The sequence below is a fragment of the Mus pahari genome, chromosome 5 (genome assembly GCF_900095145.1).
Source record: "Mus pahari chromosome 5, PAHARI_EIJ_v1.1, whole genome shotgun sequence".
In the NCBI taxonomy this organism is placed as follows: domain Eukaryota; kingdom Metazoa; phylum Chordata; class Mammalia; order Rodentia; family Muridae; genus Mus; species Mus pahari.
Genome location: NC_034594.1, coordinates 66,988,213 through 67,009,794, shown reverse-complemented (window position 1 = coordinate 67,009,794; position 21,582 = coordinate 66,988,213). Strand labels below are relative to the sequence as shown.

Here is a 21,582-nt window from a genome sequence, read left to right as displayed (position 1 = left end):
CATTAAGAACCAAAGCACTATCTCCAGGTGACCAGCAGAGGGAGCTATAGGAACAAAAGTCTATTTGGTTTAAGATTGAGGGGCAGAGTTTGGTGCTGCAGGCTTCAGAAGACAGACAGACCACTACATGCATCCAAAAAGAAAGAAAAGAAAGAAAAAAAAAAAAGAAAAAGAAAGGGAGAAATGGTGTTCTCCATGGAAACACAATTCTAAGATTTTACAAGTGACACATTGAGGGCAGGCAGCCAGTGCCTCATTACATGGCTCTCAAACCCTGACTGCACTTCAGCTGGTAAATACCAGATTTACTAATTCCAAATGAAATAGCAAAAAGCAGCTCAAAATTTAGAAAAGTCAGGAAGGAATACTACAATTTTGCTTAAAACCTTGGCTGGACTCCAGTGGCCAATTCCTGAGAGCAAGTCTGTGACCAGGGCTGAGGGAGTTGCCTGATTCTGTGTGACAGTCACCTTACTCAGAGGCCATGTTTTAAGCGATACGAGAGACAGTAATAACTGAAGCCACAGGGACGCTGTGGCCTTTGTGAAGGGGCTGCTGGGTAGAAAAGGAGAGACCATGAGATCCCAGGGAATAACAAGGGCGAGGGCAAAACTCAAGTGTGTGTCACAAGCTAGTATCAAAGAGGCACTGAAAGTCGAAATTAACCAGACACTTGGTGTAACAGAAATAAATAAAAGCAACCTGAGTACAAGACGTCTTATGCTAAAGGCAATTAAGGCATCGTAGAAAACCCATGAGCCAACAGGTTTTCCTAAAGTACCTGGGGTGGAGTTGGGGTGGGGCTGGGATGGAGGTGGGGAGGGGGCAGATGTCTGTCTGAGCCCGAGTGCCATTTCCACAGCATTAATCAAGAAACACCACGTGATGGGAATTCTCATTCTGAAAAGCAACTTCAGCCCCAGCCCCCACCTCCAGTTTCAGGTCATTTCCAAATTCCTCCATACTGCGAACATGCCCACAAGACCTTCAAAAGCACCCGAGCAGGGCTGGCACTCACCCTGGGTCCCCACCAGCACTAATGGGATCTCACTGGTGTTCCTGTAGTTGGCCATTCGGCTGTAGTAATGGTAAACAGTCTGGAAACTGATCTCATCCTCCAAGCTGAAGACAAAGATGACCGCGTCCACCCACATGGCGAACTGCAGAGAAAGGAGTGGAGAAGGGCAACTGAGCGGGGGCCAGGATGAGGGTGTGAGGCTGTGGCCAAACTACTGCTATTTCCTCTGTGTGTGTGTGTGTGTGTGTGTGTGTGTGTATGTATGTGTGTGTGCGCGCGTGTGTCCGTGTGTCCCACCCTGCTGATGCAAGGCTCTACCTGTGCCCTGAAGCCTTCCCATCTGGGAACAGGTCATGGGGGTCAATCCACACAGCCTCCACAGAACCTTCAAAAGACTTAGTGGACTTCAAGTTGAGTGGGGACTTCTTCTCTGCACCCACACAGTGTGCTCAAGAGTCGTGGTGCCCACAGCACACACCAGCGGAGTGTTTGCCTAGAGAGTTCCTGCTACAGCAGAGGCTGAGCTGCCACCAAGCAAACCCACTCAGCTCCCTGCTGGGAAATTACTACTTCTTTGTAGCAAAGTTAAAGGCGGAGTGGTAAGGTTAATCTATACCCAGGCCTCTTACATCATCTTATTTACAACAGCTCTCTTGGGAGGATGAACCCGAGCGCTCCCTGCAGTGCCCAGCAACCCTCTCTCACAGAAGCTGAGACAGCTTGTCGGGCTCCAGTCTGTGTCCTGTACCAAGTTCTCTTCTCTTTACATGTGTAAACAAGCAAGAGAGCCCCAATCTCCCACTGGAAGCTTAACCGGGGAAGCTCTTAGGGCCAAGGAAGAGCTCCTAATTGTGCATGCCTGCGTGTGAAGTGACAGCCACCTACAACTGTACTCATTTAAATGTGGACTATTTACACAAGAGACTTACAGACCTCAAGTTTGAATGGCACACACAGAGGTCAGTAAGACCTTGGAGCAAAGCTTTCTTGAGGCAGAGCGGCAGACACTGTCAGATGCACAGGGCACAGTGGTGGCTGAACAGGAAGCCTGGGGCACATCTGACTGAGTGCCTCTCTCTTCTACCTGGGGGGGGGGGCGTGGGGAGGGGCCCTTACCTCAGTGATGGTTGATGTCAACTGTCTACTTGACAAAACCTATGATCACCAAGGAGATGGGCCTCTGAGCCCGTCTATGGGGGACTGTTCTCAGCAAGATGGGAAGACACACCCACTGTGGGCAGAATCCTCCTGGACTGTATAGACTCAAGTGAGCTGAGCTGAGCTGAGCTCCAGCATCATTAATCCTCCGCTTCCTGCTATTGACTGTGGCTGTTTCAAGTTCCCTGTTGCCCTGACTCCCATGTACATGATGGACTGTACCCTGGAATTCTGGGCCACATAAACCCTCTTCTCTAAGGTTATGTTGTCAGTGTGTTTTATCACAAGGAAAACATGAAACTAAGACATACTCTCCACCAAGAGGCAGAAAAGAGAAGGCCTTGCCAGGTCTTCCACTTCACGGGAGATCGCAGCCCCTTAGATGACATCAGGAACATCTGCATCTCCTTCTTCCTGGCCCTCCCTCTGTCCCAGCAGGTGTGAACTGCCCCAGCAGGTGTGAACAGTGCCTACTTCTGGGTTCTTTTCACTTAATTTGAAGATCATGGTATCAGTAGAAAATGGAGCTGGATAAAAGTGCTGATGCTGCCTTCCAAGAGTTTTTTTCAAGGGAATCACAGTACACTGTAGTCTAGGGTTCAGTGAGGAACAACGTAGGCCAAGGGCTGGCCAGCGTGTGGGATGCCCACTCCTGTCAACTGCCAGAACAGCTTCCCAATTCTAGTCAGCAGACTTTGAAAATGATTGCTCTGAGATCAATCAAAGGGGAGGGCACCAAAAACATGATGCATTTATAAGTATAAAAATTTCTAGAAGTCATTCTGACAGTCATATTTCAGAGCAGATGCACTTGCTTTCTCCTTCTTAAAAACATGAACTTAAAAGAAAAATCAGCCACTCATACCCAAACCTCCTGGGTGCCTAACTTCCCTTATTTTAAACTTGACTTGTTTCAGCTTTCAGTCATCAAAGAGCAAAAAAAAAAAAAAAAAACTCAGTCTGGCTTGGGTGTGCATGCAGTACTCACCTGTGCCTCCGGGGGGCCCCCTTCATCCCTAATCAGCAGCAGATAGCTCTGTCCATCAACAACAATCTCCTTCTTGAACCTGCCACCTGCCACACACAAAACACAGTGTTACAGAAGAAGATGGAGGGAGTGGGGCAGACAGACACGGGCTTCGCTTGCGGAAAAATACACTCTAGGCCAGGCAGGGAACTGGCCGGGAGAACTCAGGAGTAGATTTGAGGGTCTCCCACAAACGCTGCATTCTTAGAGCTGAACTCGGATTTAAACGTTTGTCTAAGAACCCGTGCTCCTTTCTGGTTACCAGGCACGGCCTCCTGTGCAATGCCAGGAATCCTGGCTGAGGAGTATAGACTTCTCATGTAGAACTTAATACATAAGTCGAGAGATTTTCTCCCACTGGCAAACAGAGGGCGGGCTCTCGAAACCCAGAAAAGCTCTCCATGCTTGAGCAGCACCTGAGAACCTGTATTCTCCTCAAGGGAAACCCAGTGCGTGGGAGGGGAACACACAACGGCATGAGGATGGCGTCTCCGGAGTCACAGGCCACAGTTAGGGAAGGATGCCCGACTACTACACACGTTAGACACAGCTACCAATGGAACTGCACAGTCAGACAGAAGAGCGCTGCAGCAGCCGACAGAGAGGCGTTAGAGACCACGTGGGGTTAGCTAGTGAGAAACCACCTGGGGCCCTGCTGGGACATCAGGACAAAAGGCAAAGAGCACTGGCAGAGGGAGGCCCAAAGGTGGCCCCAACATACCCAGGACTGGGTTGTGAGGTCTGCACAGTGGAGTCATGCCACCTCCAAAACTACCCTCAGGCATTCAGGGCTTCAAGTGCCCTCTAGTCTGTCTTCTCAGGGAAGGGCTCTAGTCTTACTGTGGAGTATGCATCCCTCCCTGGCTCTCATTCTGGGACTTCTGTAGATGCCTCACAGGAACCCCCAAGGAACCCACTGAACTCTAAACCAATTTGCAAGAATCTTCCAGAGCCACTTCTGCCCCAGTCTCAGGTCTTGGCCACTTCATCACAAAGCTAAATAACCGCACTCCCCACACAAACTCAAAGGTGTCCAGGACCTACATGATATAAGTGGTTCCTACATTAAATAAGTGCCCTTCTTACACAAGCACACACAGAGGACAGACAGACAGACAGACAGACAGACACACACACACACACACACGCACGCACCAGCCCTTCCTTCTCTTTCTTGTGTGTGCTAACAAGGAGCTGTGCTTCCCTTTGCTCGCCTTTAACGTACTCAACGAACAATACAAGGACACACTAGCGCTCTCCCACCCAAGCAGAATCACAGGGAAGGCTCGGGATGCACTGGAGGGTGAGGTTTGCAGGGACAGGATAGCTGTCTCCCTAGACAAGCTTGAAAGCACCTAACATGGGCATGTCAAAGCCGTAGGAGGAATTCTGTAACCTCAGATCCCCAAATCACAGACTCTTCAGCTAACGAGGAGTCGACATCTCTGTCACTCCTGACACAGACACCCCAAGTACGACAGCTGAAAGCGTAGCTGTACCCACATTCTACCACCATTGCCAACTCTGTCTGACTCAGGGCTGCCCCAGAACCAGCTCCACCAGTCACCTCCCTCCACAGTGACCCCGTCTGGTGGACTAAAGTACAGACGGTACACAAAGCAGTATGAGCAGCAGGGGCTGGCATGACTGCTGCTAACATTCACAACTGCAGCCTAGGGTCAGAAACTGCGCTTCTGGAAGAACACACCTAACAGCCACAGAACTTGCTCACAGAGGTAAGTGTGCGCACAAGCTAGGGTGGTGTCAGTGTTACGTCATCAATTTTACTTCTGAAATAAGATATGGGAACCTTTTTAAAAAATTTTTTAAAATTTATTTTCATTTTATATGTGCAGCTGTTTCACCTGCATATATGTCGGTTCCTCTAGAACTAGTCACAGACTGCCACATGGGTGCTGGGAACTGAACCCGGGTCCTCTGGAAGAGCAGCCGGTGCTCTTAACTGCTGAGCCATCTTTCCAGCCCCAACCTTCTGTTTCTTGATGAGACAGATGGGAAGTCAAACTTAAGTGAAAAACAATGTTTGCAAAGCAACTTGGGAAATCCCTCCTTTTACCCCTAGACCTGGATATGCGGCTAGACACTCCCCAGAGTCTGTATGGAGTTTAAAAATGTCTTCCCCATGGTCCTCTGAGATGTAGCTTTCATGATCGGATGGATGATGTGATCATCACCACCAGAGTGATGCAAGAGCCCAACTGCCAGAGAAACCATCTCTGAGGGTCACAGCAGCTGCCAGGCAGGTCTAAGGCGTGCCCCTGAAGCTCTGTGGTCGCAGGAGAAGGCGAGACGTGGGGTCTGTTTTTCCAGGTTGCATCCCTGCAGGGGTGTGGCAAACTTTACCTATGTCCCTGTCCCCATCCCAGCAGTGCTGCCCGGTGGTCCCAGCCGCCCCGCCCAGTGGCCACAGAGGGAAACTCCAAGGGTGAATATACGTGAGGCTTCTCTGTCTTCCTCTGGACAGTCTGGTCTCAGCAGAAGCCCTGGCTGTCCTCGAGTGCCAGTCACCTCGCTCCCTCTCTCCAGATACAAGCATGCACTCTGTGCAGTGACTGTCCCTCCTGCAGGCTCCCGACAAAGAGTCCCTGTCTAGTTGCTTGGACCTGGCCATAAGAGATGTTACTAAGGAGCTGAATCACACCAAACCCTCACAGGCCTTCCCCAGCTTTACAGAAGGCGGCTAGTTTTACAGGGATCGTGACCCCAAGTGAAGGGCTCTCAGATGCATCCACGCTACTTCCAGACAGGAGGAGGAGCCTCCTTCCACCTCAAAGGCCTCTGCAAACTCTGATATCACCGACACCCCAGATACAGAACACGTGACTCCTATTTCAACACTTCATTATTATTGAGAACACCCATGGGTTCAGAATTTCAGCCAAATTGGGAAACAAATATAGGGAAGTTCCCTGAACCCAGGCGTGTAACATAAGGAGATTAAAACCCAGCCGGGGACCTGGGAACGCAGGCCACCAAAATAACACACTGACATGTGTCCTCCATGGTCATCCAAAGAGGGAATTGTCCTTGTCAGGAAGGGGGTGCCTCTCTAGCACCTCTACTCTGAGGTCGGGATCCCACGTCTGAAATGTCAGAAACAGGGATTACGCTCTCGAAATCACAAGAGCCCGACTTTGGGACTATCGCCAGCCAAACGCCCTTCAGTTGAACGTCTGCCGTCTTCTGAGACTCTGAACTGCTGTGGGTTCTGGGGTACTTTGGGTTGTTGGGTTTTCAAAGAAAAGATGCCCAGTCTACTTTTAAATTCAAACCCGCCATCTTGGCCATTAGGTCCTGTTTCCTACCAAAAATTCCAGGAGATAACCAAATTCCAATTTCATTTTTAATGTGTGTGTGTGTGTGTGTGTGTGCGTGTTTTAATGGAATCCGAATGCCATGTTTGCTCAGAGGTCATGTGAGTCTTCTCTGCTATTTCAACATTGGTGTGTGTGCTGCCAACATACACGTAAGTAGTCAACATAGATTTAAAGTGTCTATTTAATATCCAAATCTAAGTCATTCTCTCATATCCAGCCATCCATTTCTAGCCCCATGGTCTTACTATGAAGCTGTGCCAAGAACTACTGTCAACCTCTCTGACTATTGGTTATGATTACCTAACATTAAATTGCAAAAGGTGTCACATATACACCTGACCTCTCTGATGGATGTCTGACCTGTGCCTAGCTTACCTCTTGTGTGTGTGCAGATGCTGGGATGCTATTGAAGGGGGTCGTCCTCTTACTCAGAGCCCCATACTGTTGCCCCGGACTGGGAACTGAGATGGCTGTACCTTTGTCCCACTGTAAGGTGCTGATTGACAGGATTCTGCAGTTGGAGAAATATCTTCCCACGCTGGGAAATGCAGTCCCTCCCTGTTCATAGTAACTCTTCCCCAGTTACAAGGCTCCCTTTGCATCATGCTGAGTGCAGTGGCCCACAGTAACTTCCTGAACCGAATCTGGGCTCCAGCACTGTGTGCTCACCTCCTGAGAACCGAGCATGGAGTTAACTTCAGGACTCTGCGCACCTCCAACATGTACCTTCCAGCTTCTGCTGCCTTTGTGCAGCCCTGGATCTTTGTGTGTGTGTGTGTGTGTGTGTGTGTGTGTGTGTGTATGTGTGTGTACACGCACATGTGTGTAGGTGCACACATGTGCACCTGCAAGAAGTCAGCCTTGGGTGCAGATTCTCTGTGGCCCTACACCCTGCTTTTTGAGACAGCAATGCTTGCTGCCCTAGAGCTTGCTCACCAGGCTAAACTACTAGTGAGCCAGACTCGGGGAGTAGCCTGTCCCTCTCTTGTATAAAGGTTACAAGCATGCATTACTATAGCTGGCTCTAAAACAACGAAGACAAGTGCATTCTGGGGACTGGGCACAGGTCCTCCTGCTTCTGTGACAAGCACTTTACCAATCTAACACCCGCTCCCCAGCATCCCGACTTTTCCCCCAAGCCAGGGGCGCGGAAAGACAAACTTCTGCTCAGCGACACATACGGCCAGCACTTCAGAAAGAACTGTTCAGTGAAGGTGCAGCGTGCTGGTAAAGAAGAGCACAGCTGTGTTCTCTGGCTGTAGAACAGACTTGAAAGGTCTGATTAGGGGTATTTCTCACCATCCAACCTCAGCCAATTTCAAGGTGACTATTCTGAGACTCTCACTGTAGGAACCAGCTCTAAATCTGGGACACCACATGCCAGATAACTGGCTTCCTTCTGTTTCAGCTCACACTGGGAGGAGCTGCCACGGTTTATTCCTCTCGCATGCTGGGCCAGGGTCTCATCTCTGTCCAGTTCTGCTTTAAGGGGTAAAATAACAGTAAGTGGAATTTTCCTAGTCCAAAAAAAGGAATGGCCTGGCGTAAGTAAGGCCACAGATGTCTGCCTGTTTCATCATTCCCAATACTTACACTGAAAGCTAATACCGTATCTATAACAGTTGTCCAAGCAAGGAAGACTGAGGACAATGACAAGAGCCCTCTCGCAGTGACATGGACAAGCACCACTTGAGTTATTCCCCACAAATTCCTTGTGACACAAGCATCAGAGACCAGCCCAGAGCCTTTCGGAAGCCTTTAAGACACTAAGGGACAGAGCAACCCCTGCCCTCCCATGGGCCGGTAGGAAAGCCAGAGAGCTCCTGGTCTGCCGACCGTCCTCTTCCATATGAACACCAAGTCCCACATGACCCTAATGTGACCCTGTCTGCAAAGTGTCATTCTCCTCAGCCTTGGGGCTGACACAGAGGATGCAGGGAGCCAAGTAAGCTTTCTCCCAAATAAGCCCCCGCTCAGGGGGCTGCCACTCTACACCATTGCTGTGCCTCGGAGACTACAGACCTCTGCTGAAACCATCAGGTTCTCTTGTGGTTGTGCCTATCTCTGATTTGGCATGCAAAGGGAAGGGCCTAAAGTTACACTGAGCTGGAGCTGCCTTTGTGGGGCCACTGCCAAGGGGCGAGCTCAGTCTCACCCCTGAGCCTAAACCCTGGTAAGAGGGAAGAACAGGGATGGTGCCAGGTCTCTTCTTGCCGCTTCTAAGTAGATGTTCGTGAGATCAGCCTTTTCCCCTTAGCTTCATGGTGGTGCAGGACGAGTCCCCACAAATGTGGTCACCTTATTATCTAAAGCAAAGGGGACTGAGAGACACTGTGGGCTGCAGGCCTCTTCTGTTCTCCCTAAGGGAACATAAACTTAATCACAAATGTGCCAAACTCCTTTAAAAATTAATGCGGTTTTTAAACTATGACAAAAATATTTAAGCCAGTACTTTATGAGATTGGAGCTCTGGAAAAGTTTAGTATTGTGATATTTGAAAGGAATTTTGGACCACGTAGTATTTTTACAGTGGGAACAGAGGTTATTGGTAACACACTCGATTATAAAACTTAACCAAAACAGATTTCCTCTGCTGTGCTTAGTTTTAAGCTTACGGTGGGAAATAAAAACAACCAGAGCAGTATGCTAAGAGTGAGTGAGGAGCCAACCACAGAGCCTGTCGAGGTCTCTGTGGGTGGGTCACTAGGGAGGAGAGTGACCTGAGGTGGCCTCCCTTAACGCAAGTCCCTATCAGAAGAAAAAAATTGGGAAGGAAAGGGACACCTCAGTCCTAAGCTGGGCTGGCCCATCAGAACTCCATGGGGCCCAAACTGACTCCTCCATTCCTGGGAGAGGCAAGGGAGGGTAGAGGAGGGGAGGGGCGGCGTGAGAAGGAGTGGCACAGGGCAAGGCTGTGGGAACAACCTGAGGCCCCACGGAAGAAACACAGCCCTCTGCCACAGCTGGCTTCTAGAAGTGAATTCGAAAGGCTTCCATCTGCAGAAGCGCTGCCTGTGCCCACAGCAACCTCAGGAAAAGACAGTGATGCTGGAGGAGGGCCTTCAGCAGATGCACAGGGGCGGCAGGTCCCTTGGTCCCTAACCCAGGGAGAGTTACCTTCCTGGGGAGGCAAACAGAGGTAGCCAGGACACTATGACTGTCAGGCTGGTGATGGTCAGCTCACCGTGAGGCAAATGAGAGCGGTCCACAGAAGGTCACTTTCTGAGGGACTGGCACTACAGCCTCAGAGCCAGTGTGGATAACCATAAATGATACAGATACCCCTGACCAAAAAAAAAAAAGAGCCAATACAGCCCTAGTCTCTAAGACAATGATGAGAGATGCCTACATGGGAGAAGTGGAAACCATAAGGACAGGATATTGGGCAAAGATCCCATCAGGGGAGGGGTGAGGGGAGGAGGGGAGGCATCAGTGAACCCCAGAGGAGGAGAAAACAAAACCCAAGCTGAAGGACTCTGCACACCAATGCTTTTCACTTGGAAGTAGCAGAGCTTGCCGAGGGCAGCAGACGCTGGAGCCCGAAAGCCCAGGTTATGTGTACAGGCGACACCACTGCTCTCCTAGGCTTTGCTGAGACACCCAGTGATGTCCTTGTGTCTATGACATGGCCTAGAGGCCATTTCTCAGATGGCCCCTGTCATTGACCTGTGCCTGACTATGCTGGAGAAGGTTAAGAAGCCATTTCCATAAAAGGCCAGAGCATTTTAGGCTCTGTCCATGTTTATTTTTATGTCTTTGTAAAAACCTCCTCATAGCTCATAGGCAGCAACAATTCAGGTCCAGGTAACCACTACTTAAAGGTTACTACTGGGTTCTCCCTCCCATGCCAGGGACTGAACCCAGGGCTTCAGCTCGCCAAGGCCCTGCCACTGAGCCACATGCTAGTCTGCACTCTGAATACTCATTCTGTATAAACACGCCCTTACTGTTCTGAAGGTCACTCCGTCTGTCCCCAGTCTCTGGGGCATCATTTGTGTTGCAATCCCATGTAATTTGTTTACTAGAAGGAATGCATCAGGTTCTGCCTCAAGGCTTCTGCTCCTCCTGAAAGGGACTCTCCACTGAGAGGACCCACACCTCATGCTGGGGAGCACCATCAGTACACTAGCCTCCTGCTCAGAGCTGGTGAGGCAAGGTGTCCTTGTGCCCTCTTTCCGAGGCTGGAGCTACTGGGCCTCAGGCTCAGCCCAAGACTGCCCTACCTTGCTTCCTCCAGGATCAGCCTGCATCTGGAACATCTTGGAATAAGGTCTATGCACTCTAGATGCTAATGTATGGGACCCAAGCGGGCATTGCTGAAGAAGCCAACAATCCTGATGGGACGTGAGGGCAGAGTACAGAGGGTTTCTGCAGATCTCGTTTACCAAAATCTAAGTCAGTTCCAAAGCCTAGAGGAAGTCTGGGGACTTCTACCTACACGTCCCCACCCCATCTCCAAAGCATGCACTACGTCACTGCCACTTCTAGTGGATGGTGACCCCACACTTGTGTTGGTACAATTCTTTAGGACCCCTGTTCTATTCAGGCATCGAACTTTACTTCATGCAACCTAAGCCATCTTCCTATCAGCGTGCGAAGGACAAGCGAAGTGTCATCGCACGCCCTCCCCAGTACTGCATGCACTGTCCTTTCAGCACAGATGGTTTGCTCATTGGGCCCTCGAAAAACAACTGCTGTGGTTCATTACTTCACCTCCTGTTTTTAATGTTTTAAATGTTTATCAATAAGCAGTGGGGGACTCAAAAAGCCAGAAACTGCTGGCCACATATACTGACCTCACAGTCACAGGGACAGGCCAGCCTCAGGCCCAGCAGCACACATGGCAAGTGTCTCTGCCTAGGTCCCCCCTAAGAGTCCTAACATGGCGCACCCTGGAAACTTCCACGGGCAGAGGCAGGAGAACACTACCAGCAATATCTGGTTTCCTTTTCTCATCTGGACCAATCACAGATAAATCAATTACACAAACTCATTATGGCCATGCAATGTAGACTGCTGTCAGTATGAGGCTCTGTGCTGAGATCACACACACACAGTGTTGAGCCCAGTGCTCCTGGGTATTGTGGCCTCCACCCACGGTAGCTCTGACAAGCACACAGGAAGGGAAATATGTCCAGGGAAGAGCAGACCATCTAGTCTCGGTGGAGCTGTAGAAGTTAAGGAGTCGCCTGTGTGAGGCAGGATTGGGGCGTATGTACACAGTGCTGTCTGACTCTGGTCTGCACCACACTCGGAGAGTGACGGGAAGATGAAATGCGCTGCACACACTTGTCCCTCTGTGGCTACGACAGGCTTGGTTCTACCTCCAGCAGCAGCAGTTCAGGAGCCAACAGTGAGGTACACCTCGCTACTGTGTTCCACGAGACTAGCTGACCAGAATCTTTCCTTATACCTAGACATACCGACTGGCTCAAAGAAAAGGCACAAGGCCGGAGCAAAGTCAATCAGAACAATCTGAATATTCTGCTGGAAAGAGAAAAACAAAGAACTGAAAAGCAAAAGAGAGAAACATTTCACTTTTTCTCTGTACCAGGTCTAAGCACCATGGTCAGAGGCACCAACAAGCTGCTTGGCACTGGGTGGGGAGAGCTAGCTAGCTACATGAGCGTTAAAGTCAGGACATGCAAGAGATGGGAGAGGGAGAAGCCCATGTTCCAGGAATAGAGGTCAAGAAGCTGACCTCCCCTATCTGAGCCGTTCTACATGCGTTCTCTATCCCTTCCTCCCCCCATGCCCACTACCCCAGCTGCAGACTGATGCAGTAAACCTAGTCTTGCTCCAGCCAGATCCAAGCAGGCTGCTGCCATGAGGTGCCTTAAAAGTGAAAGCGGGCTGCCCACTGATGGCAAAGTCAAGGACAAATGACACAACAGACACAAGTACTAGATGTGGGGTCGGGGAGTAACAGATTCCAAAATTAATGCCTGGCAGGTAAAGGTGATGAACTTCAGTGGAAAACACACCTGTAAATGTATCTTAAAATCTTGAAACATACACTGGGACTGTAGATATGAAGCCATCTATGTTTTTCCTGCTGAGAACGGTTGTGTTGTTGGACTGGGGACACAGCTCAGTGGGTAGAATGCTTGTCTTGCATGCATGACTCTATGGTTCTACTTGGTATACATACACTGGGCATGGTGGTGCACAGCTGCAATCCCAGCATTGGAGAAGCAGAGGCAGGGGGATCAGATACTCAAGTCACCTTCTCTTACATAGTGACATCAAGGCCAGGCTTCAATATACCAAAATCCTGTTCCAAAAGTATAAAAACAATAATGGCTATGCTCAACTCTTTAGGTTCCTGGGACAGCAACAGCTGTGTGGAAATCCAGGCCGGCTGATTCTGACTCCAGGTCCTAGTGGCATCCAAGTGCACGCACATCCTGTGACCATGAACTGCTGATCCTGCCCAGCATGTGCCAGCTGGTCTACCCTAGCTAGAGGGCTGGAGACTTGACCTGGCCAGGTGTCAATCAGTTCCACGTAACGACCAGGGAAACAACTGCTTCCTGGACGAGCACACCAGCCTCAGGCCCTGGGCCAGTTTTCAGTGAGTCTTCGGCTTCTTGCTGAAATAATGATAAAAACACGGACAAGCCACTGAGTTCCTGCCAACCAACTGAAAAACACATTTTGTCCTGCCAGACTCACAGATGCCAGAAACATGACAACCTCCTCTTTCCTGGCTTTGCTGCTCTCTCCCCTTGTTCACAGTGCATGCTTCTCTTGTTACATCTTCCAAAGTCTAGTAAAGAATTGAGTGTCCTTCACCTGTCTTACCCAGTATCGTGCCATGCAGGGTAGAGTCAGAGACTGCATGCAACACATAAGATGTCAACATGGAAGGTAAGGTAGGGGACATTCCCGTTAGGGACCAGGTTAGCACACCTCAAACCACCCAGAATAACTACTGAACTGAACTATGGAACCGACCAACCAGTGGGCCCATGATCTCCAGGCTCAGAGATAACCCTAAGCGGTTGCTTTTGCAAAAAAAAAAAAAAAAAAAAAATCAAAATCCCTAGGTTGCAAGCAACAGGGTAGCATTCACGTTCACAAACGTAAACGGGTAGATTTCAAAGCCACTCCAGTTTTATTAGGGTTATATGGATTTTTGTTTTGCTCAAATGTCAAAGAGTTTGAGAAGAAGCCTACCATCTGTGCGGCAAGACTTACTGGACTTTTTAAAAGTTTACTGGATTTGGAAAAGTTCTTAGAGCCAATGGCCTAAATGTGTTTCAGCAACTCTGAGAGATCAGGCTGGGTGTTTACCACGGCGTTTGTTTCTAGGAGACTAAGCAAACATCCATTAAGAAAATATTTCAGATCCACGTGCTCCTGAGAACACACTCACTAGCCTGACGCTAGCCAGGCACATCTGTTAGGAGACCATCCAGGCAGGCACTTTGGGGAAACATCAAGACTGATGCATGGACAGTGACTCTCAGGCAACGGCTGGCTGGATGTAAGTGACCACCAGGAACCTGCTGTAGCATGTGATATCAGCACCGCAGAGAGAGGAGAGGGGACTCAAATAAAGCCCGCATGGAAAACCCAGTGCTCTGGTCTCTGCTCCATGTGGCACCCACAGTGCTACACCTTCCCACCTAAACGTGAATGTGGCAAAGACCCAGGAGAGGGCACGGACCACCTCTTGATCCCTGATCTAGGCTCCTGGTTGTCAGGTGTGGTCCTAGGTAACACAAAGGCTGTGCCTTTACTGGCCTCACCTTTGTTTCAGGATATGCCTGGGATGCCCCGAACCTGTCTGACGGTTTTATATGGACGAACACAGAACAGTGAAGAGGTCCTTGAGTAGAGGAAAGCACTGGTGACAACAGCCACACCGCTGGGAACATCAGTGGGAGCTGAGGCTCCGGAAGGAGCAGAGTTAGAGCCTCTTGTGGCAACCACATATGACAGGCCCACACAGGAGGAGGCCACCCATGGCTCTGCAATGACAGGGTTGTCATTATACAAAGGCTGAGAATTTTCTGAGTATTCTACACAAGGTACTCTGTGTGTTCATCAGATGCGGAATGTTGTAAGGCTGCTCAACGGCCAAGATGAGCTGTGAACCCTGACTCCTCAGCCCCAGGCAGTCATGTCTGACATGAGCAAGCCTCTTCAGGGCATAGCAGGAGATGGGAGAACAGACTGCATGGCAGCCCTAACTGCATTCTTAAATGCCCCCTTCCCCAGTCCCTACACACATATACACATCTCAGTTTGTCTCTCTCAAGATGTGGACGGACTCCTTCCCACAGACTGTTTTCACCAAACCTAAAACGACTCCATCAAAAGTAAACAAGCAACATAAGCCCTGAGCGGATAGTTGAGACCTGTCGGCTGCACACTCCAGTTAGCCAGGCATAACAAAGAGCACTGGCAGATTTTTGGGGATTCAGGCTCTAAGAGTTTAGTTTCCTGGTGTGAGTGATGAGACATTATACTATCCTCTACAGGGGGTGGGGGGTTGCTCCATCAGATGGGCTGTGCCTTCTTCCAAGAGTCAACTGCCACTGATGAGCCTGTGGACTGCTGATACTCTCAAAGAAGAGGAGACTGGGAGGTCACTGAACCCTCACCTGAGAGTCCAGCCACATCTCCAAGCCATTTGTTTACAATTGGCTCTAACTGCACATGTATTGCCTCAGTATCTCCAGAGCCGACGGTGCATGTAGGCTTAGAAAGGTGAATGGGAAGGGGGCTCCATCTACATGGCTATGAGGAGGCCATCACTTATGCTGGGTAAAGACTTTCCAGCAAGGCTGCCCTGGGTCATCACTCCTGCCAGTAACCCCTCACAGCCCTCACACCCACGCATGCTCTGTAAGGAAGCCCCAAACTCTCATTGGTTCTTCAGGGTGAACCATGGTGGAACCATGCTTGGTAGAGCTTGTCACTGGAAGAGGGCAGCGTCATTTAGGGCTCCCAGGTCATCTCTCACGACAGAGACCTTCTGACCCAGTTCACTCTTAGACAACCAACCCTCCATATACCCCTGCTACACACCCACAGATCCAGCCAACCACAGATCAAAAATGTCCCTCATAGTAAGTCATACCTACTGAGTATGCCCGGATGTTTCCTCACACCATCATTACCAAAACAACTTAAAACTGCAACATGTGTGGCATTTGCACACATCATGTTTGGGCTCCTCCACCCCCCTCCAGTGCTTCAGTGGGGAGACACTGACATCCCCGCCCTAGCCAAAGATCCACTTTGGATTATCCGTCCCTACTCTGATTTTCTTAGAATACCTACTTTGTGGCAAAATGGGTGACTCAGGAGCAGACTTCTGATTGGCTGTTTTCTGACTGGAGGGTGGTGGGGAGAAGAAACCTGATGTGTGGATCTCCAGGCTGCTGTCTGTGCACCCTCACTGTATGTGGTTGAGGTCACTGTGCATAAGGCCACTGTGTATAAGACTTCTAGGACAGCCAGGCCTCCTGGAGGTTTATCTCCATCACCAAACACCTACTGGCTGTCAGTGTAGACCTACCTAGGGCAACCACAATCTTGAAGCTTCTGCCTACAAATTTGAACAGGTTAAGAGACAATGAGCAACGAAAAAGTCAGTGACGAGAGGAACATGTCTCTTATGAATTATGATGAATTATGCCCATGTGGATTGGAACAGCGAGTGGGTCCACGTGCTCCCATGTCACACCTGGATGTAGCTCTTCTTTCCTGAAGTTGTGGCCAGTGACAGTCACTCTTGGAGTGAGACTTGCCTTCCTCCCTCTTCAGGCAGTGAGTGAATCTTACAGCAGGCAGGCCTCGGCCTCCACTTAGTGCGTGGGGGTTTGTTTATCCTGGATCTGGGTAACGGAAGGTGGTTTGCAGACAGTGCAACTTCAGCCCACAGTTCTAGCCCTGTCCCATCAGCAGACTGCGGCTGGGAAGTATCAGCTGGGGGTGATCGATTGGGAAGTATCAGCTGGGGGTGATCGATTGGGAAGTATCAGCTGGGGGTCATCGATGTTCTCACTGTCATTCTCAGCTTTGCTGGCTTTAACCTTAAAGCCATCTACTGGATCCATTCCTACAGAAACACTAAGGCATCGAGGACAGCAAGCTTCTGCAGTCTCAGTGGCCTTCTGTCCACATGGCCCTCTGGGACGGCAACTCACAAGCAGGAGGAAACAACACCCAGAAAGGGCTGCCCAGGGCCCAGGGCCTATCATCCCTGTAGGACACAGTAAGTGTCCTGGGATGACACACGATTCACAACACCTCCCACATGCTGTTGACAAGCTGTTTCTCTATTTTTCTCCCCACAGGGAGTTAAAATTCCATGAAACACATGGGCTTGGTATGAGGGAAGGCAGGGTACACAGTGAATACTAAGCACTTATCACATGAGGGACCTGACATTACACAGCCCAAACACCCCTTCACAACTCTAATTAGCAGCTATTAATAGGGCTTTGAAGGGAGGTGTGAGGGTCACACCCAGCCTGGTCCTGTCCTGTGGGACTCAAAAGCCAGCAGTGTTAACCAAACTAGGTCCAGGGGAACAGATGAAGCTGAGCCGTCCCTCCATAGCTCTGAGTACCCTGGTGCAGCGCTGCTGCCACCAGGGCCACCACTGTCACCACCGAGACCTGCCCTGCCTGCCTACTAAAGGAACCAAACTCTCCTAGAGATAACATTTCTGCTTCAGTCACTGGGTCTATAGTTTTTTGCAACAGCAGCCCTGGGACTCCAGTGTCAATTATACATCACCTCTCTCTGCCCACCCCCCACACTTACAAATACACTCACCCACACATAAAGGAGACCACCCATACAATAGCTGCACTCTTTCAGCTCCTTCCAGAGATCACAGACTCCCTGCTGAGATAAACCACTTTCCCCTAAGTCACTAATTAAAAGTAGCATTAAATAGAATGCATAAAGTGTTTTCTCTTGACTACATCTCCCAGGCTTTCAAGTCAACTCTCTCGTGGAATAAAATGCCAACTAAAAAGGTGCCACTCAAGAGGAGAGAACTAAGCCACCCTGTGTGGTGACACTGAGAGGCACCTGAAGAAAACAGTCCAGGGTGACTGCACCTGAAATGTTTCTGTCTGGAGGTGAAGCTCTTCTCAAAGAGTGATGTTCTGTTTTAAGCTCCTCACCACCTTGTCCCTCCCATTACCCTAACCTCCCAGGGGCAAGGCAGGATCACAGTGCAGTAGTTTGAATATGCTTGGCCCAGGGAGTGGCTCTATTAGGAGGTGTAGCCTTGTTAGAGTAGGTTTGGCCTTGCTGTGGGAAGTGCATCACGATGGGGGTGGGCTCTGAGATCCTATGCTCAAGCTCTGCCCAGTGCAGATGACAGCATCTTTCTAGCTGCCTGCAGGGGGAGTCCTCTCCTGGCAGTCTGTGGATCAAGACAGAGAACTCTCAGCTCCCTCTCCAGCACCACGTCTGCCTGCATGCCACCATGCTTTCTGCCACGATGAAGATGGACTGAACCTCTGAAACTGTAAGCCAGCTCCAATCAAATGTTTCCCCTTACAAGAGTTACCTTGGTCGTGGTGTCTCTACGCAGCAATGAAACCCTAACTAAGACACAGCAAAGGATATTTATGTATGTATTAAGCCAGACCTGTGCCACCATGAACAAGAATGGGGAGAATCCAGTGAGTTGTACAGACTGGCAGAAATAGCCATGTGGGTGGCAGAGTGGCAGCTGTCCAGCTGGCTGCTCTAGCAGTCATGGGGGATTTCTGTGACTTGGACATGGTTTGAGTGTGTCTCCAAATGTCTGTGTCCCAACAATGGAGGGTGATGAATCCTTTAGCAGATGGGTTATAGTGCAGGGAACTGCTGCCCTCAGAAGGGACTGATGTAGGTCTGGGAGGATGATGGCTCCTTCTCAGTAGAAAGGGTTCTTGTAACGATCAAACTGTCCACATCCCACACTCAAATCTCCTGTCTCAGAATGTACTGTTATACAAGCTCTGGCTAAGACACCACCATGAGGCCCTCAACAGAACCCAAACATGTAATTGCCCAATTGTGGATCCTCAGTCTCACAGACTGTGGGCTAAAATAAACCAGTTTTCTTTCTAAAGCAAAGGGTGTTTCCGTTATAGCAGGGGAAAATGCCATGTCACAAAGGACGAATCAGAAGGCAGTTGCAACATGAAGACATTGGAGGGTCCCAGCCAGGCACCAACCACACCCGTCCTTCTGAGCTGCGCCCTCCCACCTGTGTCCCACCGAGTCACTGAGCCAGCTCTCAGATCCTCAGAAGCAGAGGATAGCTGCCACCTGCTACATTCCAGACAGGACCACATGGGTGGCTGCTGGGACTCAGAGCTGCCCAAGCCAAGGGGCTTCCAGGCACACAGAGCTCTCCTCATTCACAGATGCAACTGAGTATCCTGTTGGGTAGTCTGGGCACGACGCTGCTCAAAGCTCCCCCAGAACACAGAACAATCACCCTGAGCCCAAGGTTCACAGAAAGAGGACACACGTATAGGAAGGCAGGGGAGGGTGTGAGAGGCAGCCTAAATCCTGTCTCCCAGATCCAGGAGTCCTCAGCTACGTGTCTGCCAATGTGATGATATATTCTCACTCTGTGGATGGGGGTGGGGGGTGTTAGCACCCGATGAGGTCATCTCACAGGGTACAATTTTTACTTCTGATGTGTGAATGTTCAAAAGAAACACCTCTGTGTTGCTCGAAATAGAAGGCCATATTCTACACTGCAAATAAATCAAATCTGACACAGGCGTGTTAGGACAGATTGAATGTCCAACGGGAAAGCGACAGACACCACAATAATGACCGAATGTAGATGTGGCCCAGCCTCTTCCTTTAGAACCAGCAACTTCAGCACAACCTACCTCTAAAACCGCTAGACCTCTGAGCCACAGCGTGACAGCAGGAGAACCAGAGGCTGGCCTGGAACTTCCAGCAGTGCTAGCTCAGGTGCTGGAATGTTCAAATCAGAGCTGCCTGGAAAAGGCAAATGCCCGTCTTGCACTTGGGTTGGCTGCACACCCACGGTAGCTGTTTTCACCAGTTGTACAGTGGTGAGTCTCACACACAGAAGCCCCTAGTCCAAAGCACCCCAGACTCCTAGTCAAGCTGGCTGTGGTGACCATTCACACTCAGGCACGATGAAGAAAGTGCTTGCATAGCCCTGGATGGATCTTGGCGGGAAGAAACTACCTTGCTCCCTTCTCCACACTGTGGGTTCCAAAGTACCTGGGTCTGTGGTCCCCACAAACCCGAGCCTTTGTCCCTTTGGTGTCATCCATAAACCTTTGTTTGGATCCCCTCCTCCTCCCAGACCATCGTCCCACGGAGAGAATTTTAAAAGTGGGCGTTTCTCTGATGGGCCAGCCATGAGGCTTTAAAAACATGGCTGAAAACTACTGCAGGGTGAGAGCAGAGCCCCAAGCAGGCCCCTCAGAGCTCTGTTCTTTCTAGATGGTTCTACAGTCTTCAGGACAAGAGTTAAGGGGCTGAAACATGTGTTACAGGGGACACGTGAAGCTACTTTGGACTACCACTCAAAGGACAGCTAAGGGACGGAGCAGGGTGAGATGCTGAACTTAGGAAAAAGGTGGATGAGACGGGTAGGATGAGACACAGAACAGGGTGGAGGGAGCGCTACAGTACAGGGTGGTGCCTCTCCTCTCTCCAGAACGAGACAAGCACTGCATGAAGAGAACGTATAGTTACCTGCGTCCATATCTGCAAAGAATGGAACAGCCAGTAAGAAAAAGAAGGAACCAGAAATTCAGTGTCTCAGAGTTGGATTTCAAAAGGTTACATGGGGAGAAAATACAGTTCAGGAAGTGGCTTGTGGGCTACGCTTGCATTAAGGGGACTAAAGGGCTTCCTTCCTCCTACCATTGTCGTAAAGCTATTTAGAGGGGGAAAAATAAATAAATAAATAAATAAAAGGAACAGAACCACAGTAAGACATGGATATGTCAACAGAAGAATCAACATGTCTAATGGCAAAAATAAAAATGCCTAACTCACATGCAGAATGATTACATGTTTGTAATACAATATAAAGGGAAACATACTTAGACACGTGGCAGGGTGATCTGGATTGTATTAGAATGCTGGTGTCTGTGACTGAGCAGCACCACACGGTCAGTGTCCAGTCCGGGGTGGTGTCCGACCAATGCTCAAAGGGATGGCACCGGACTAAGGCCATGCTTTAAGGTGGGAATGTACTCCAGAACACCTCACGGGGGTTAATGCTCACAGTGCTGGAGCGGATGCGCTAGAACCCCTAAGGGAGGGAGCATATACCTAAGTCTCTGCTGCTTGGTGGCTTTCTTATGACTTTAGCATGGGTCATCAATGATTTAGAATATGCTAAAGAGAAAAGTGAAACCCTGAACTCTAAGCTGGTAACTAACCACCTGCAGAACAGCATACCTTCTGGAGACTCCTCCTGCACGTACGTGCCTGTCAGGTACCGGTGTACCAGCGCAGACTTGCCACTGGCCAGGTTACCCACAATTCCCTGTGGCAAAAAATAAGACAACAGTTAGAGGTGATTTTTTTTTGCATGTGTGGTCATAATCTTCCCGCCAAAATGTTGGAGAGACGCTCAAAAATGAATGCAGTGACTCCTTCTATTGGAGATGGAGTCAACCCCAAATTAGCAGCCCCTGTCGGATAGTGCTGGATACTGTTAGGGTGTCAGCATGCTGGCATTCTTCTGGGAACACCCCTGCTCACTTTATCTGGCACATGTGTACTGGCTCAACTGTCCACAAGGATAGGTGCCTCCCTATACTGAGGAGGAAAGGTTCCATGGGACAGGATGCTACGAACGGTCATTTGTAGATAGGGCCATCTGGTGTGTTCCACCCTAAGAAGGTTGTACTGGCTAGCTTTGTGTCAACTTGACACAGCTGGAGTTATCACAGAGAAAGGAGCCTCAGTTGGGGAAGTGCCTCCATGAGATCCAGCTGTAAGGCATTTTCTCAATTAGTGATCAAGGGGGAAGGGCCCCTTGTGGGTGGTGCCATCTCTGGGCTGGT

At 49.9% G+C, this 21,582-nt stretch overlaps 1 protein-coding gene across 12 annotated transcripts in view; it reads right to left on the bottom strand.

The window, feature by feature from the left end:
* The window catches only part of Agap1 (ArfGAP with GTPase domain, ankyrin repeat and PH domain 1), a 436,093-nt gene that overhangs the window by 263,288 nt on the left and 151,223 nt on the right, over nt 1-21,582 (bottom strand). For 8 of the 12 annotated variants that reach the window (XM_029539053.1, XM_021197517.2, XM_029539047.1 and 5 more), the window contains exons 3-6: nt 20,972-21,059; nt 20,258-20,269; nt 3,165-3,250; nt 1,019-1,160 (exon numbers count right to left, since the gene is read on the bottom strand). In XM_029539053.1, the coding sequence (XP_029394913.1) occupies nt 1,019-1,160; nt 3,165-3,250; nt 20,258-20,269; nt 20,972-21,059 (328 nt within the window). The remainder of the gene's footprint in view (nt 1-1,018; nt 1,161-3,164; nt 3,251-20,257; nt 20,270-20,971; nt 21,060-21,582) is intronic. The other 4 variants (XM_029539054.1, XM_021197519.2, XM_021197518.2 and 1 more) reach the window with 1 other exon arrangement.